Source organism: Podarcis filfolensis, assembly GCF_964270895.1.
Source record: "Podarcis filfolensis genome assembly, chromosome: 11".
In the NCBI taxonomy this organism is placed as follows: Eukaryota; Metazoa; Chordata; class Lepidosauria; order Squamata; family Lacertidae; genus Podarcis; species Podarcis filfolensis.
Window position 1 is genome coordinate 31,258,343 of NC_139613.1, and position 18,578 is coordinate 31,276,920.

At 40.7% G+C, this 18,578-nt stretch overlaps 1 protein-coding gene and 1 long non-coding RNA gene across 12 annotated transcripts in view; one reads left to right on the forward strand and one right to left on the reverse strand.

Moving 5' to 3' along the window:
• XRCC4 (X-ray repair cross complementing 4) overlaps nucleotides 1-18,578 on the forward strand; it is a 103,352-nt gene that overhangs the window by 12,606 nt on the left and 72,168 nt on the right. For all 11 annotated transcript variants that reach the window (XR_014539817.1, XR_014539818.1, XR_014539819.1 and 8 more), the window contains one exon: nucleotides 948-1,138. Coding sequence is in view for 7 of the 11 variants with exons in the window: in XM_083577111.1 (XP_083433237.1) it covers nucleotides 948-1,138 (191 nt within the window). In the remaining 4 variants the exon portion in view is untranslated. The remainder of the gene's footprint in view (nucleotides 1-947; nucleotides 1,139-18,578) is intronic.
• LOC310745173 lies at nucleotides 13,481-16,888 on the reverse strand. The gene is made up of 2 exons (XR_014540012.1): nucleotides 16,548-16,888; nucleotides 13,481-14,439 (listed from the first exon to the last, which is right to left on the reverse strand). It is a non-coding gene; the product is annotated as an uncharacterized lncRNA (long non-coding RNA).

Sequence of the window (18,578 nt, forward strand, 5' to 3'; positions counted from 1 at the left end):
CTGATACTGGCCCTGACTCCTAGTCATTAAGAAGAGGGGCAATACATATTAATGGAATGTGCAGGGTGTCCCCATGGAGAAATGGCTCACTACAAGGATCAATAAATGTGCAGGGTGGCTCTTAAATGGATTAGTGTTGAAATCTGGGTGGCGGTACATGCTGGTGTTGGAAGACCCGTTGAACTAAACCTTTGTGAATTTGGTTGAGTGTAAGAGTTAAGAAAGAAAAGGAGCACAAAAAATAATTGAATAATAACATTAAAATACATTGCAGTGGAATATAAAAGGGAGATATCAAATTATCTGATCCCAGGCATATGTTTACTAAGCCCATAGTGTTTACTTCTAAGTAGAAATGTTGAGCTTACACTATCAAGACCAATGCCAAAGTGCGTACTTGTTTACTCTTAAAATCATCCACATGTTTTGGTTTGATGCTTTCCTTAACATAGGATTGTGAAATGGGCTTTGAAATCATAGCGTAACTTCAGATGGGGTGAGCAAAAACTAAATTGAGTTGTAAAGGTTAAAAAGAAGAGGATAAGGAGCATTAAAGAGGAGAGCTGATTCAAATATTACTGAGCTCTCCAGAAAGGTCCTCTAATCCTGTGAGGTTTGGTTTGAATCCTGGATTTCAGGCTATAATCCTTGCAGAGTTATGTGCACCTAAACCATTTTATTTTAGTGGGTTTATGTGTGCCTTACCTGGATATCATCAGGCAGTTCATATTTCTTTAGCTTTAGAAACTTTTGAATCATTGTGGTGATTTTTATTACTTGCTTCAGCAGTCAGCAGTAATAAATTGACCTATAAAGTGTTTGATAAATTACAGAATGTGATAAGGGATGGAATATAAAACCAACCATGTCTTGCCTTATTCTGTACTTTGAAGAAATCCTGTAAGAAACTGCATTGTGACAAAAATGTGTATGGAATCTTCCAACAGTGCCTGAGGAAGATATTTCCAAGGAAGCTGCTGAGATGGAAATGGAGCGAGAGAAATACATTGGAGAACTTAAAAAAGTGTTGTTATTTGAAGGAGGACTGGCAGACAAATACAATTTTGATATTTCTAAAGGAGGAGTGGATGGAGAGTGCCTCAATTTTTCTTATGAAAAGAATCTGAAAGATGTTTCTGTAAGTATTGCTTTATTAAGAATTGTTACATTATGGTTTTCCCAAGAGAGTTTCAGTATAGTAGACCATTAATCTTCAGTAATATAGTGGACACTGCACAGCAATTCCTTAAACTTTATTTTTCAATAATTCTGTAATGGGTAAGATCTGTGAGGTTCTTTTTAATCAGTATAAGGATTTCTTTGACTTTTTGATTCCAAAATTTAAGTAAAGCAAGAAATCATTTTGTTAAACATACATTAAGGTTGAGTTATTGTCTGAATCCCAAGGAGTAAAAGGCTGTATAGTCTGATGAAGGCAACAACAATGAAAGCTATGGGAACGGCTTAAATTATAATGTAGCTTTGTATTTACCCTCCTCTTGGGAACATAATTTGAATGAATTTAATTTAATTTATTGCTTTACCACTTTAGACTATCTGGCGTGATTTGAAAAACGACAGAAGTTTCTTGTAAGTTACTAGCATTGATAAATAAAAATATTTATCACATGAGGTAAACAGAGGCTTGCCAGATCTCTAATTTTTTTTCAGACCTGGTTGTAAACCTTTTATATGGATTTTAGTCACTAACATTTCTTCAATAACTCACACTCAAAGCTACACATGATGTTAATGTTATGTAGTTTTGTCCCTTAATGCTTCAACTAATTATTTTACTTAAAAACAACTGCTCAGGCCATAGACACCAATGTGGTACCTGTGGTTATGTATGAGAGAGAGAAAGATCTGCCATTTTACCATCTTCTATTTGTCCTTCCCAGCAGTGCCCTATGCTTTCCACTTTTATGTTGGAAAACTTATACATGTTTGTTTCAGAGGAAATAGGCACTTTTTTTGAGGAAATAACTACCTATCTGCACCATAGAATTGTAGAGTTTGAAGGGACATTGAGGGTCATCTAGTCCAATCCCCTGCAATACAGAAATCTTAACTAAAGCATCCATGATAGATGGCCTCAGTCCACCACCTCTCATGGGAGTCTGTTCCACTGTTCAACAGCTCTTACTGTCAGAAAGTTCTTTCTGATGTTTAGTCAGAATTTACTTTCTTGTAACTTGAGGTCATTGGTTTGGGTCCTGTCCTCTAGAGCAGGAGAAAACAAGCTTGCTCCATCCGTCATGTAACAGCCCTTTAGATATTTGAAGATAGCTATCCTTTCTCCTCTCTTTACGAGGAAAAACTTATCAAATTCCCTTCACTGTTCCTCATAAAGCTTGGTTTCCAGACCTATGATCATCTTGGTCGCCCTCTTCTGCACACATTCCAGTTTGTCCATATCCTTCCTAAAGTGTGGTGCCCAGAACTGGACACAGTACTCCAGGTGTGGTCTGACCAAGGAAGAATAAAGTATACCGTCCCCTTAATCAGGACAATTTACTTCTGTTGATGCAGCCTAGAATAGCATTAGCTTTTTTTTCTGCTGCATCACGCTCTGGACTCATGTTAAGCTTGGGGTCTTCTAAGACTCCCTAGATCCTTTCCACATGTAGCACTGGCAATCCAGGTGTCTCCTATCTTATATTTGTGTAGCTGGTTCTTCAAACCTAAGTGTAGAACCTGATATTTGTCCCTACTGAGATTCCTTTCTGTAGTTCTATTTCCATAGTTCTAGTTTCACTGAACCATGTAGGCTCCAAAAGGTGGCTTACCAGGCAAGCAGACCAGACCTGGGAAGCTGTGCTCATCAAGCCTATTGCATGAAAACTGCAATAAGATCAGGCTGCACTCTTTAGTGTACATCATTGGAAATAAGTCCTGTTGACTTTATTTATTTATTTATTTCAACAAAATTTATCTATCACTTGATTGTGATAAAGCCTCAAACCCATGTACAATAACATATAACATTTTCAGTAAAGGACAGTCACAGAGATATTTTTAAAAACGTTCACAAATAATTGGAACCAACAATAAGCTGAAAACAAGATTAAAACACATGTAACTTCTATATGTCTGGAAAGGCTTTCCTAAACAAAAATGTTTTGAGCAACCATGAGAGAGTACTGTGAAGGCGTTTGCCTGATGTCATTAGGCAGGGACTTCCAAAGTGTAGGTGCTGCTAGACTAAAATATTGATTTCTATTATTTGGCACCTGAAACAATACCAGTTTCAAAAATTGAAGTAGTCAAGTGAGCATATATGGGTTAAGACGATCCCACAAGTAAACTGGTCCCATACTGTTAAGGGCTTTATATATGAATGGCAATACCTTGAACCTGGCTTGGTTGAAAATTGTCAACCAGTTGCAGAGCAGAGATGTGATATACTAACAGGGTCTCCCTCTTGTCTTCAACTGTGCCAGAATTACTGTGGTTAAGCTCCCCTGGTCCAGGGACAGCACTGGTCACAGTTGAAATAAAAATAGGCCATGCTTCCACATAAATGTGTTCAAGAATGAGAAGCCAGGGTAACAATTTTTTAAAAAACCTAATTTGTATTTTATTTTTTACTCATCACATTTGCATTCTGTCATTTGTGTGTGTTATCTTCATGACAACCCAGTGGCTTGCCCAAGGCCACCCAGTCAGCTTCATGGCTCGATGGGGATTTAGATAAGGAAATGATTGAGGCGGACAGTCTTGTATAGGGGTGATGACATTAACCAGTGGCATTATCTGTGCTTTTGAAGTGTTAACATTTTTCATAACGGGATGGATAATAGTGATGGGTTGTTAAAAGTTAACCCGCTAAGCATGTGGATAATTTTCATAACGATACTAATCAGGAAGGGGGTCTGGGGAGCATAACATAGTATGGGCCTCCTTTAGCTGAAAATTTCAAGGTAACCCAGTTAATTTTATCTACTATATTAGATGTAATAAGTTAAAATAAAGGAAAGGAAAATACGGGCTGTTGACTGGGGAACATGTACAGTTGGCAAAATCTGTATGTCTTTGGAAATACTTGCTGGAGGAAATAGTGGTAGTTTAGTTTGAGTCATTCTGCAATAAACTAGACAAAGCATTGGAAAATCTACGCCTTGAAGCAGTCTTGCATTGGCATTGAAATGCATTTCATGACCTAATTAGGTGTTTTGCATCCTAGAAATTTATAATTCTGTGACAGCTAGCCCACACATGGGGCACACATGAAAAATCTTCCAAGCAATGATATTTTAGTGAAGTACAATTCATTCAAGTCAATTCACAATACAAGCTAGTCCTCCTAAAATTTGATCTTCAATGCCTTGTGAGTGTTGATTTCAACACTGGGCCCACTGAGATGTGCAATTGGAGTCACATTCAAATCTACATCTCCAACAGCTGCACCAATAGAACTTATTTCTTTTTTGGCAGTTTAATTTTTTGCATTATGAGACTCAAATAGATTAGGAATTGGGGGTTCCTGTTTTGTGGTTTTATATTTTGATTTTGTTCTGTGAACCACCCTGAGACTACAGTGGTACCTCGGGTTAAGTATTTAATTCGTTCCGGAGGTCCGTACTTAACCTGAAACTGTACTTAACCTGAAGCACCACTTTAGCTAATGGGGCCTCCTGCTGTCGCCGCACTGCCGGAGCACGATTTCTGTTCTCATCCCGAAGCAAAGTTCTTAACCCGAGGTATTATTTCTGGGTTAGCGTAGTCTGTAACCTGAAGCGTATGTGACCCGAGGTACCACTGTATTGGGTATAGGGCGGTATATAACTTCAATAAATAAGAATACTAATTCTTTGACTTTAATGAATAGAGCAAAAGAAAACTTCCTTTGCCTTTCTGATTATGATATCCTAGATATATGTGGGATGCTGTGAAATTGTATTTGATGTTTGTCAGAAGATGATATTAATGTGCAATGAAGAGAATTAATAAAGGTTGCAGTTGCTACCAATAATTATTCTTCCCATGGAAGAAAAGGATTTACTATACTGTAGACAGAATGTTACAACTTCATAATAGTTTGATAGCCAAAAGTAATGTTCAAATCAATTATTGTGTGGTTTAAACTATGTTATGAAGAAATAGAACAAGTATATAACACTGCCTCTGTTTCTGTGAAATGCTTTGTTCTAAGTCCACTGAACTTTCAGTCAAAGGACATGAGGAAAATACTAGAGATCTGTATTACTTGCATCTGAAGCCACTAAATTATATAATACCAATTATTAATGACTTTGCCTCTTAAGACAGCTGTCTTTTGTCTTAAGAGTTTTTAACATGCTGCTCTTTGGAAACGCTCTTAGACTGGTAAGGGCAAACTAGACTGTTGAGAATTGCATTAAAATAACAATAGGCTTGGTACACAGTAGGGCTTGTGTGTCAAAGCAGCTGCAGAGCAAAATGGGCCACACACACTGAGAACTCAGTAAGGGGCCATTGAGGCTCGGCCAGCTAAACTGCTGCCACCTAAACAAACACCATAACAAGAGTCAGTGATTTACTGTTTGATCTAAGTAGGTGACCACTTGGAAGTAAATCTTTCCAAGTACTTCAGCTAGGAACTCTCTGCATATAACAAATAAATGGGACTCCTGCAAGACTTTCTCATTGGAGGTGGCAATTAAATTGATTAAAGACCTCTTGATAAGCAGCATTTGAGGGCTAGCAAACCTTTCTGTATAATAAGGTGGCAAGTATTGTATTTTCTTTCTGCCTCCACCCCCGCCTAAGAACATTGCTAAAATTTTAGTCAATGAAGTTCTGTCAGCATGCGGAAAACGACATGATTTACTAGGCTGAAGAAAGAAACCCACATAATTTGTTTCAGCTTGTCCATCTTTTTTGTAGCGTGTTCTTAAAATACAGGTCACAGGACAGAAGGATAATTTTAATTTTCAAATGGATTAAAGCATCACCTTATATGCATGTGTATATTTTCACATATCCCTCTGCACCATCACCAACTAGAATTTGTGTGCATTTCAGAGTTTCCCATATGGTAATGTCAAGGACCCAAAGGCTCTGAGTTGTGCTTTCCTGTTTTGGGATGCATGCTGGGCATTATAGCTCTTGATATTTCAAGTCAGTGTTTACATTTTCTTGTTCAGCTGAGTTAAAATAACTTCTTGTCATGAGGAAAATCTTTAAATCATGGGGTGGTGACAAGACTTGGTTTCCACAGAGGGAGGAAGAGAGAAAGAGAAGAAAGAGATGATTATGGAATATCAAGTGCATCGTGACTGCTCTGCCACATCATTCATATTGTTAATTTTTTTAAAAATATAAACCTACAGGACGTAAAATGTTTTGCCTACAATTTGCCTTTGCCAGTGTTCTGCATCTTCAGAGAAGGAACTCATGCCCTATTAGATACTATGGAAACAGCTGCAGGCTCAAACTGTGAATTTCTACCATTTCACATTCATAAAGGCAAATGTTTAAATTTATTGGTTGCACAAAAAATTAAATCCTCATTGTTTCTATTTCTGATAGTCAGGCTTGAGTGCCAATGCATATGTAACAAAAACGGGACCACCCATGTGCAAGCTCTGGGGAACCCAGCATGTTTGGGGGAGCCCAGATGTGCATATGTATGGGGAAGAGGAAGTGAATCTCTAAAGCAACAGCCCATTGTGCAGTGAGCATGCTCAGTGGCCACCAGATGCTGACTGTGGGGTCTAGGGGATCAGAAATCAGGTAGAAAGACGACTGGAATGGAGTACGGTTGGCAAGGGCATGGCTGGGTAACCGGAACAGTTAACAGAAGCAGGGAAACTGGAACAGTTAACAGGGTATTTTGTCATATTTATGATATTTATGGCTGGATTCAAAAAGAACTTATTTTTTTTGCTTACAAACATGGGAGTCTAGGGAAGCCCTGTGAGGACAGAGAATGATAAAAGGGTGGGGGGGCAGTTTTGAATCAGTGCCATGCTTGTTGCTTGCTGCTGCTGCTGTTTAAGAAGGCACCTACTAAAGAGAGAATAGTATGCAGGGTCTTTTTGTATCATAAAAGTCATTCCAGGACTATTTGGATTCTGGCCACACTATACTGTAGACGGTTTTGCTCTTTGCCCCTCTGCCAAATCTCTGATTTAAATTCCCCACAGTTCTGGTTAGCAGTGTCAGTTCCTGAACCTTAGCATTTTTGTCTCTGCAGCTAACAGCAGCTTCTAAGGTGGAGGTGAAGGGTAAAATTCTCCTCCTCACCATGTTGTATCCAAATCCCTTCTCCAGTGGCTGCTTCTTGAAATACTTGTATACTGCAAGCTTCAAGTCCAAAAATTATGGCAGCACTTCAAGCCTTATCTTTACAGCCATTGATGGACCCATCCTTTGTAAATTTGTACAGTTATTAGCTAGTACTGTATTGCAAAAACATCTAACCTGGTGGCCATCATAATGTTTTGTAGTGAGATTTCATAAATGAAATATCTGTCATGTGAAGAAGTAAATTAACATTGTGGTTCATCTTGTTTACCTACCTAAACTATTAAAAACTTTTCAAGAGTAATTACTATATTTCTAATCTAAGAAAACTGTTTTACACCAGTGATATTTTGTTTCGTAGCCATTTGTTGGATTCCCAGAGAAGCTATACCTTGTTCATAAGAAGACTCAGAGGAATCTCCTGATAGCTGGAACTCTGACTCCCATTACTAGAATGAGATTTAAATTAAACAAATGGCCCTGATTCTATGTACATAGGCATGGCCCAGTATATAATGTCCTGGGAATATTGTCAAATATCAACAACCTCTACAACTGGGAAATGACAATTACAATCCTCATTAAAAACCTGGTGTTTTCCAATAATAATTAATATAAGTCTTATCAAGGTGGTGTTCAGGACAAATCCATTTCATTCTCAGATCCAGGGACTAATTTTCTAGCTCTTCAGATGCATGAGTAGAGTCCAATTTGCTTTCAAAACTTTTTCTGGTTTACAGGGTTTTTCCTCCCTTCTGTACCCAAGTATGCATATGAGCCAGCTATCCTACATGGCTTAGCTAGTGGGTGATGAAGGGTGCAATAGCCTCAACAGTGTTTGCGATAGGGCTATGTTGTTGCTGTTATATATCACTGAAAGAAGTTAAATGTAAAACCTCCCCTAAAGCCTTCCATATATCATTTTTCAGGAATTCCTCATTAACAATCCAGTAATTCCATTCATGGGCACAGTTATATAATGAATGTTAGGGTGCTGTGGTGCTGTGGTCTAAACCACTGAGCCTCTTAGGGTTGCCTATCGGAAGGTCAGCAATTTGAATCCATGTGACGGGGTGAGCTTCCATTGCTGTGTCCCAGCTTCTGCCAACCTAGCAGTTCAAAAGCATACGAGTGCAAGTAGATAAATAGGTAGCACTGCAGTGGGAAGGTAAACGGCATTTCCATGCGCTCTGGTTTCTGTCACAGTGTTCCATTGCGCCAGAAGCGGTTTAGTCATGCTGGCCACATGACCTGGAAAACTGTCTGAGGACAAACGCCAGCTCCCTCGGCCTGAAGCGAGATGAGTGCCGCACCCCATAGTCTCCTTTGACTGGACTTGACCATCCAGGGGTCTTTTACCTTTACCTTTACTTAGATAATGAATAGTAGTGTGTCAACTACAGGCTTCTTTGGATGAAGCTAATTATTGGATAGGGCTAATTATCAGATCATTTCACTTTGACTTTTTATCTGTTTTGGTGGCAGAAGCTGATCTGGTTGAACTGGGCGACAACCTTTGCAATTGTGTCCCTGCCCATCCCCTGCACCATCCCAGTAAGCATCATTGACACTGCTGTGGGAAGGTCATTGACCACAGACTTTTCTGAATCACCTGACAAAGTTGTAATGTTTCCACTTATCTGTTGAGCAAGTTCCATAACTTAATACAAAGAGACTATCACTCCATCTCAAAGCTATGCATTTTGTCTTTCACTGTTTAATATCTACTGGACAATTTACTGGACAGGGATTTGGAGTTCAGTTTCAGAAATATGTGGCTCTTAGTGAGATGGTGGTTCAGTGAATCTGGTATCTGGCATCAGTAATGGGTTAGATGAACACCTGTGGACGAGCTCACTCTAGATATGACTGAGATGTTAGTGATTTGTGGCCTGTTGAACTTCTGGTTGTGGTTATTATTTATTGAAGGATCCGGTTTATAGCTTGGGAATTTTTGGTGTTTGGTGTTTCTGGACCTGGCTTTTATGTTTAGGTGGCATATGTGACCAAGAATATTTTTTCAATCCAGCTTCCCCAGTCTTCTAGCTCTAATCTCTTAGCTATGGTGTTTGGTCCACTTGTTGCAGGTTTTGTCGATGGGGTTGAAGTTCATTCTTTTTCAACAAAAGCTTTTATGTTAAGTTTGCAACTCTTCTTTGCATCTGGCCTTCTGACTTATCAGACAGATGGGAAAAAGCACTCCTAGCCAGATAATTTCCTAAAGATTTAACAGCTGTTGATATGAAACTTAAACTAGCAAACATTATTCATACTCCTCATAAAAAACCATTTTTGTATGATGATACGAAAATAATGAATATTTTGAACTCGGAGCATAAAATTTATATGGAGAGAGAGAGAGAAATACAGTTTTGAGGAGTATGTAAGCAATTAGCTAAGTTCTTGAGAAAGCGCTTGCTAGGATCCCTCCAATATGGAGAGGGGGGCAAACTTCATGCTATTCTGTTGGTGCTTGCTGAGTGCTGTTGCTACACCAACACATGGCAGCAGAGAATGTTCACTGGCTCTTTATGCGAAGCAGATGGTGCCAGAGAATTATGTGGTGTTCGTGTAAATGTGGGTATCAGAGGGATAAGTCCATATCAAAACTTCTCAGCTTTTTTTCATGGTTGGTAGATAGCGTGGCATTGCCATTTGTGTGTGTCTGCCTGCTCTCTGTGGTATCTCTTTGGGCTATGGCCCTTTGTTGGCATCTGGTGATAATATGTTTTCCCTTAGTATTATGCTTTGGGATTTTATTTTTGCACTGCTACAACATGGCTTCTCTCTGTGTCTGCTCCCACTTTACCCATATCGGGCACAGTTGCAATGTCCCACGTTGCTTTGCTGGTGGAACTTAAAGGTGTGTTTGCAGTCACAATCCCAGTTACCTTACATGGTTGTGGTGTTCACTTTCTGTGCTTAAGAACCAGAAACTAAACCAAAGGGAAACATCCAAGGTGGAGATCTTTCTATTTGTTAAGTAATCTTTTTTAAATGCTTGATCATAACCAGGCAAGGAAATTCATAGTCATCTGTGACCAGAAGAAGACCTTTAGGGCTAATGCTGCCTTTAGAGTAGTGATGATAGCCATGACGGGTTAAACCCAGGGATATTGAAAGCTTGTGGATTTTAATTGCCATGTAATTTAAATCAGACGTGCCAGACAGTATTTGTATAACATTTTAAGCACAAAGGTTTGTGCCTGGCATGCTTCCAGTGCTGCATGTGTTCCTCAAATGTTGTTTAGTCATTGCAGTATATTTATGCTATCTAGAAACACATGTATTTAGTTTCCTGAACAATGAGCTTTAATCAAGGCCACCTCCTAGAGATAGACAACAAGGACAACAAGTATGTAGCAAGTACATTGCCAGGATAGAAATTAAGTGTACATTTGCTTGAATCTCCTCTAATTCCCCCCCGCCCCCCGCACAATAGTTTTCTAAGTTGGCGAGGGGGTGGGGGACTGTTAAAGAAGTTTTGGGCAGAGGACTTACTCATATCAGATTTTATAGTTTGGATAGTGGCCAAAACATTAAAGCACTTAAGGAAAAATAAAACGGAAGTAATTGTCATCCGCGAATGCTTGTATCGGCTTAATACCGGTCCTTGTTGTTCAGCTCTGCGTTTCTCACAACCTGCTGGTATAAAATTTCATTGTAGTTTTCCAGTGGTAATGGCTGTGATCCAGAAAAATGTCTGGCTAGAGTCTCCCCCACCCTGCAAAGGGAACCTCCCACGTTGAAAACTACTTTAAAATAAAGAGGAGTTTTGAAACCAATTCATAATAGTGGGGGCAAGGAAAGTCTGGTCATGCATGATGTCCACAAGCCCTTGATTACCAAAGGTCCTTTCTGCATGATACTCAACTTTTTACAAAATAGGTTGATAGTTGTATTCTTGTTCTGGTATTACTTAGAAGCATACACTTAAGGGATAGTCATCTGTGCAAATAATGTCATATGGACTCCACCTTTTAGGAACAATAGCTTGGTTTAGTATTGATGGAGTTTGACCAGAAATCATGGAGTCTTTTTAAATATGACCCCCCCTTACACAAAAATACTTTGACCAAAATTTGCCCACAGGTCTAAAGTGTTGGGCCCAGCCATGCGGATAATTTTTTTCTTACATTTTTTCAGGGTCCCAGCCATTAGTAGTGTAAGAAACAGGGAAGTTCTGTCCTTTGATTCAGTCCTAGCCTTTCTGTCCATAGGCATGTTCCTAATGTACACCACAAAATAGCACACTCTCCTCTAAGGTAAAACAAACTTCAGTCAGCTGGTTGTGTGCCAAAAGCAGAGAGTGGGGGCAAACTGGATGACTCACATAATTATTGCCTGTGTGAGTTTGGAGCCAGCGGCCACACCTCAGGAACGGCTTTGCCTGGCCTCCTATACCAGGGGTAGCTGATGGATCTCAAACATTCAATGAGTTAGGGACTTCCCCTGCATGTGAAGACAGGCTCAAGTGGATTGAGTGGACAAGGCCAATAGTGGGTCCAACAGTCAAGAAGGCAGTTTCTGCATGAGGTGTAGAAGGAAATGAGGGGCAACCTCAGACGGTAGCCCATCTAGGAAAAGGAAAACTTTGCTTTGAAACCTCCGCTGCCTTGCAATATATCTTTGTGAGGGGGAAAAAGGCGAAGGTGCAAACCCTACACAAATCCGGAGCACAGTCCCTAAGGTAGTTGGATGGCGCATTATATGCTTCCTTCTGGTAACTCCTGCAGCCAAGCTGGTGCCAAATGTATTGCTTTCCTTTCCTTTGAACCACATCAGCAAGGCTGAGGGGGAAGGGGGTCTTGTTACCTGGGCAGCCTAAGGACTTCCATATACGCTGCTCAGGCTTGAATCCTGGAGAGGTCACTTTGGTTCTGCTACTGCAGCAAAAACTACATGAGCAGTTATGAGTTACTGGTCTGCAGCCACAGCAGGTCCTGGAATTCTCCAGTGGTTTGACTTTACCTTCAGAGGTGCACTCCATTGTCTCTTGAGACAGACAAATGCCAACAGTGTTTCAAGGTTGGAAGCAGTTATGTGAAGAGGTCCATGTGTATTAAAACTACATGTTATAAGGGAGTGCAAAAGGAAACTCAATACTGTTCATTCATTTCCCATGTGGTAAAACATGTTTCGGTAAAAGTATTAATTTTAGTGCAAAGGAGGGATGGAAATAATCTTAATAAATAATGAAGACCACTTTTAGTAGCCTTTGTCAACCTCACACTTTCCAGCTGCTTTGGACCAGAACTCTCATCAGCTCCAGCTTGCACTGGCTGGGGCTGACGGGGCTCCTTCTGACCATGCATCATTGTCCCACCACCAGTATCCTGACTCTGAGCCTTCTTCCCCTGAGCATTCCCTTGGTGGGTTCCCCAGCTGCTGCCTCCCATCACTCCTCTGCAGCCAGCCAGTCCACGACAGCATGCAAATTCATAATTCAGGAGTTCCATGTCTCGCAAGGAGCAGGGAACGAAAGCATATTTCAGGTTCATTATTGAATGTTGCATCTCTCCCTATCTGGGGGAAAAAATAGGCATCCTTGAGAAAATGGAACTGAAACCTGCCTGAAGGCAATAGTGCTGTGTGTAATTGGCCCAGTTTGCTCATCACTTTAAACCATTGTTTAAACCAGGGGTCGGCAACCCGCGGCTCCGGAGCCGCATGTGGCTCTTTTACACCTTTGCCGCTGCTCCGGGGCGGATACTAGCGAGGGGAGGAGGCGCATTGTGCGCCCCGACACTCCCCACTGTGGCGGGCGCTGTACTGGCTGTGATGTCGCATGGGGGCGGTGCGTGCATTAGTCACCGTCCCGACGTCACCTTCCCGCCCGCCCGCCCGCTACATTGTAAGGGGCATGTACGCTGGTCACTGCATTGAAAGGGGGCATGTACAAGGGTAAGGATTTGCTGATTTGATTATTTAAATGGAATACAAAAAGGGGAGGTGTGAGGAGGTCAAGGAAACAAGCTAATGAGTTTAAAGTTACTAAAACGGATTTGTTTTTAATTCTTTTTTATCTACTCGTTTTTTGTATTTTGTATTTTTATCTTTTTTCTTTTTTATGTATTTTTGTATGTTTTCTTTTTTATCTTTTTCTTTCTATATGTCTTCTTTGCATTTTGTAAACCTATGTTTTTGTAAAATCTCAATAAATATTTTATAAAAAATAATAATGAAAGGGGGCATGTACGCTGGTCACTGTTTTGAAGGGGAGTGAAGAACACACACACACACAAAAAGGTAACTTGTTAATTTAATGTTTATTTCTATGAGGAGGAGTAATTCTGAGGGGTCAAACAAAGAAATAATAAAAAAGTGATAAAAAAGTTATTTTTATAATGACGAGTTTTGCGGCTCCCAGTTGTTTTTTCTTCGGAAACGGGTCCAAGTGGCTCTTTTTGTCTTAAAGGTTGCAGACCCCTGGTTTAAACTATGGCTTCATGTGATGTGTGAACCAGGACATTATCATGAATGAACTAACCATTAACATGTTAGATGAAGAAATGTGATTGGATTAAAGGTTATTGTGGATGTGATACTGAATATGCTACTTGGAAGTACAGAGGCCAGAAATTTGCTCTTGTTATAACAGCGTCCTGCAAAGCAATATATCGGGTGCCAAATAATTTATATACCAAATAGTCATGTTTTCTAGCGGTTCTTACTGCGTTGTGAACTCGGTGACTTTTTCATTTCTGGAAACTTGTTTTAGACACCTACGACCAGAGAGCAAGATCATGCTTTCATGAGCCCAGTGGAAGCGCTTGGCACAGTAAAAACTCCATGCTCAAGTATCATGAGAGCAGTCATAGTTACACAGAACTTCTTGCAGTTTATCAGAACTTTTATTACTTTCTCTGCTTGAGAAAATATTACAGACCATGGATCAAAGTCTAGGGATAGCAGTGGGGATCTTTCCAAAGGTTTCTAATCTCTCGTTATGCCTTCTTACGAACCTTGGCACTTTGGAAGAGGAACTTGAGTCTGATTTGGATGATGAAACAAAAAAGTTTATTCATATATGTTGACTTTAGGATTTCACAATGTTATGGCCTTGATAACAAGATGTCCTGTCCTTGAATGTCCTATGAGGGCAAGCTGATAAAGCATGACTAATTCATTGAAATGGAAGTGAAGGGGAAGAAACAGAGCCTCAGACTTGTGCTTGAAAAATAGCAATTTGTTCTTATTTGAAGATCTCTGTTGAAACATTTGTAAATTACATTCAGGATACAATCATGGTATATATACATTTTGTACATAAAGAGATAAACAAATAAGAGTGCTGAGTCTGTGAACAAGGTTAAATATACTAAAACAAGTTTTTTCTTCAATTCAGGAGTAGGAAACTTGTGGCTCTTCGAATGTTGTTGGACTCCTAATGGTCAGGGATGATGGAGCATGTAAGCCTGGCAACATCCAGAGGGAAACAGGTTACTCACCTCTGCTTTGGTTAACATATGCATGCATTAATAGGCAAAACTGAAACTTTCATTTTTCTGAGGGTTAAAAGGTAAAGGTACCTCTGACCGTAAGGTCCGGTCATGGACGATTCTGGGGTTGTGGTGCTCATCTCGCTCTATAGGCCCAGGGACCCAGATAGCTTCCGGGTGATGTGGCCAGCATGACTAAGCCGCTTCTGGCGAACCAGAGCAGCGCACAGAAACGCCGTTTACCTTCCCGCCGGAGTGGTACCTATTTATCTACTTGCACTTGACGTGCTTTCGAACTGCTATGTGGGCAGGAGCTGGGACCGAACAACAGGAGCTCACCCCGCCACAGGGATTCGAACCACTGACCTACCGATTGGCAAGCCCTAGGCTCAGTGGCATAGACTAGAGCGCCACCTGCGTTCTGAGGGTTACAGCTGAATAAATACATAGGCAACTTGCATTGCACGCATTTAACTTGCATGATTTCAGCTTTGTGTGCTTGGCAGCCAACCAGCTGAAATTGCACAAATTAAATGCACACAAGGCGGAAAGCTTAAAAGCTCTTCCCACACTGGATTTTCCTAGTTCACCAGCTTCAGAAAGGTATTCATGCTGAAGCAGTTCCAGGTTGTTTTGATTGCAGGGATTGCGCATAAATCTGAAATCACATACAATGTAACTTCACATATGTTGCAAGGTGACGGGGGCGGGACGCAAATTAAAATGCATGTTGATGTTTTGTATTCTAATACTTTGCAATGCTTCTTACAACGGAAAGTCATCTTGGGCCGATCTAGGCGTGGGGGTGTGTGCTGCGCTGAATGTCACCCCCTCTTCAGGCTGAAGGGGGGGTGACATTCGGCAGCCCCCGACTCCCAAGCCTACAGCTTTGCCGCTCGCTGGGCTTGGGGGAGTCGCGGGCGGTGCGGAGCACGCTGAATGTCACCCCCTTCAGGATGACAATCAGGGTGGCTTGCACCCCCCTTCCTACGCCCCTGGCCACAGCTGATCAAGGCAGCTAGTGTTTGTGATATTCCTGAGCGAAAACAGGAGGAGAGGATGTGTGGGCCTGGCCATAGGAAGGAGCCAGGGCTATAGTCTTGTCTCCTGCTCCAGGGCTAACTTGGCTGCTGTCTGAGAAGGGTAGAGGCAAGGAAGTGAGCAATAAATAAAAGCCGCCAATGCAAAGAGAGACTACACATGCAATATAGTGTGCCTTAACATTGCATTGTCTAAAAGTTTGAAATTGAAACTTTTAATTTCATCCCTGTTTTTTCCAAACTCCTTGCTTCCATTTCCTGCTCGTTGAACCAGATTTCCTCTTTTCTCCCCCCACTCCCGCACTTTGCCAACAACCCTTTACAAATTAACTGAAAGAAATAGCTGTTGATTCTACCTTGGGTATACATTTTTTAAAATGTTTCTGATGTTCCCCACTATTTACTGTTTTACAGCCTGCATCCTGCATATTGCTACTCTTTTTCTTTTCTTTTTAAGTTGGGAAAATGATAGCGGAAACATGTTGGTCAATATATCCCTGCATTAAGCTAGAACAGCTGCAGTTCAGCTTTTTCGTCCTGAAAGCTTGTGGGATTGGCTGAAGTTCATTTTGGATCTCACTAATTCTTCACGCACTTAGCCTTTTGTGTTCCCTTTGGCTCGATTGTGCAGGGGGGAAAACTCTTTCTAAAAATGTTCTTAAGCTGTAATATTTAAAGTAAACAGACTGTGCATTGCTGTGGTAACGAGACAGCACCCATGAATTGTATCAACTTTGTAAACTGAAAAAAAAATATTTAAGTCGTTCATCTTGGACGGTAATCTCCACCCAGGTTTGTATTTGTCCAAAATACAGTTTCCCCCTTCATTACTTACTTGTTGACTCACTGTGTGATCTTGTGATGTCACCTGCTACTTCCTTGTTGCAAAAACCTTGGAGGGGATGGGCAATGGTGCAGATACCCTAGTGGATAAATCTTTGTATGGGAGTCGAGTCAAAAGTTTCTGTAGCTAGTCAGCATTGTCATGACATTGTCAGAGAGAGTGCTTGATTGAAAGGTCAAGAGGAGAGTGGAGAATGGGCTACCCAATTGAAAGCTGAACGTTGCATTTCTGTGGGGATCAAGCTGTGAATCAAGCTTTCCTATCTTGCAGAGCTGATGGTTGCACAAGGAGGCATTCCTTTGTGGATATCTTGTGTCACTTGACATGGTGAAGCATTGCAGGTTGTCAACCTGGTCCCACTGCCTGCCAGTGGGCGTTTCAGGATTCTAGGTGGGCAGTAGGGGGTTCTACAGCACAACCTGAATCCTTGTTCCATCGAGCACTTACCATCGAGCACTTACCATCAAGAAAGATGCATTAGTGGGCAGTAGGTATAAAAAGGTTAACTACCCCTGCATTAGATGGAGCATTATTTTAATTTCTTGCCCAATGCTACTGCAGAAGGGACAAAAAGAATGAAAACAATAAATAATTACCAATAAATAACCACCACCGCCCAATACCAAAATCAAGCGCTAAAAGAATCAAAGAAATTAAAACAGGCAATCATTTAAGAACTTACATAGTACAGTGGTACCTCGGGTTACAGATGCTTCAGGTTACATACGTTTCAGGTTACAGACTCCGCTAACCCAGAAATATTATCTCGGGTTAAGAACTTTGCTTCAGGATGAGAACAGAAATCATGTGGCAGCAGCGGGAGGCCCCATTAGCTAAAGTGGTGCTTCAGGTTAAGAACAGTTTCAGGTTAAGAACAGACCTCCAGAACGAATTAACTCCTTAAATCGAGGTACCACCGTAATTATTACCTATGTTTCTGTCCATTCTATGGGGTCAGATTTAGAAAAAGCAAGGCATGGATATCGCCTTACCGTAGAAAGAGAGTTGGATATTGCTACTGAAGAGAAGCCAGTAGCAGTGCTGGAGTATGGATTGTTTTAGTCCACCATAGAGTGACCTATCCAGGTTAGTCACAGACTGGAGAGGAGCAGTGGAAAAGCTTGCATCATTGACCTACTCATTTCAGATCACTTTTTACTTTTTCACTAGTGCTGATTAGACTTTGGTTTTTATAAAGCAAGAAAACAATCTTGCAAAGCTCTTTCAAACTTAAATTGGCCCAATAAAATTCACTTTAATGACGTGCATTCTAGTGCTTGGTGAAGCTCATATACCTGAATGAATATTCCCCAAGGAATTCTACCACTTTCAATTTAAATGCCTGTTGTTATAATTAGGTAAGTTAAAATATCGACTGACCTAGGTCACAAAATTATGCCCACTTACCTGGGAGTAAGCCCCATTGAAATCAAAGGGGTTTACTTCTGAATAAGATTGCACTTCAAATGCTACCCCCCTACATGAGGGAAAGCAGTGGAAAATCATGTTGTAAGAGTGCAAGGCACAGATGTACTGCCAATGCTGTGATTGTGGATGTGGTTGTGAATGCATGTCTTCCAGACACTGCAATAATCACAGTTGCTGCCACTTAGATTTATGATGATCGGGTTTCCTCACATTCCATTTGTTTAAAGGAATACCCAGGAATGGTTTGGGACTGTTTGCATGTGAAAAAATGTTTTGCTCTTCCCTAATATCATACATACCATTATCAACTTTCTGAGATGGAAGCAATTTAAGTTTCCTTCATTCATTTGTCCTGTTGGGAAGACCATGTTTCACGTGTGTCTTAAAACGCATTTCAGCATGCCAGATGTTACGTTCTGTGCTAGTAGCTGCTGAAAACATGATGCAAAATGTGGAATAATTGAATTGTATTAAGACAGCAGACTCCTTGATACCAAGGACTTTGGTATGTAGGGCAGCTGCATGGCTTTCAGTTTGTTTAAGCCTTAATGAACTTTGGTTCTACTGTTTTTTTTGCCTTGCAAGCAGCCAGGT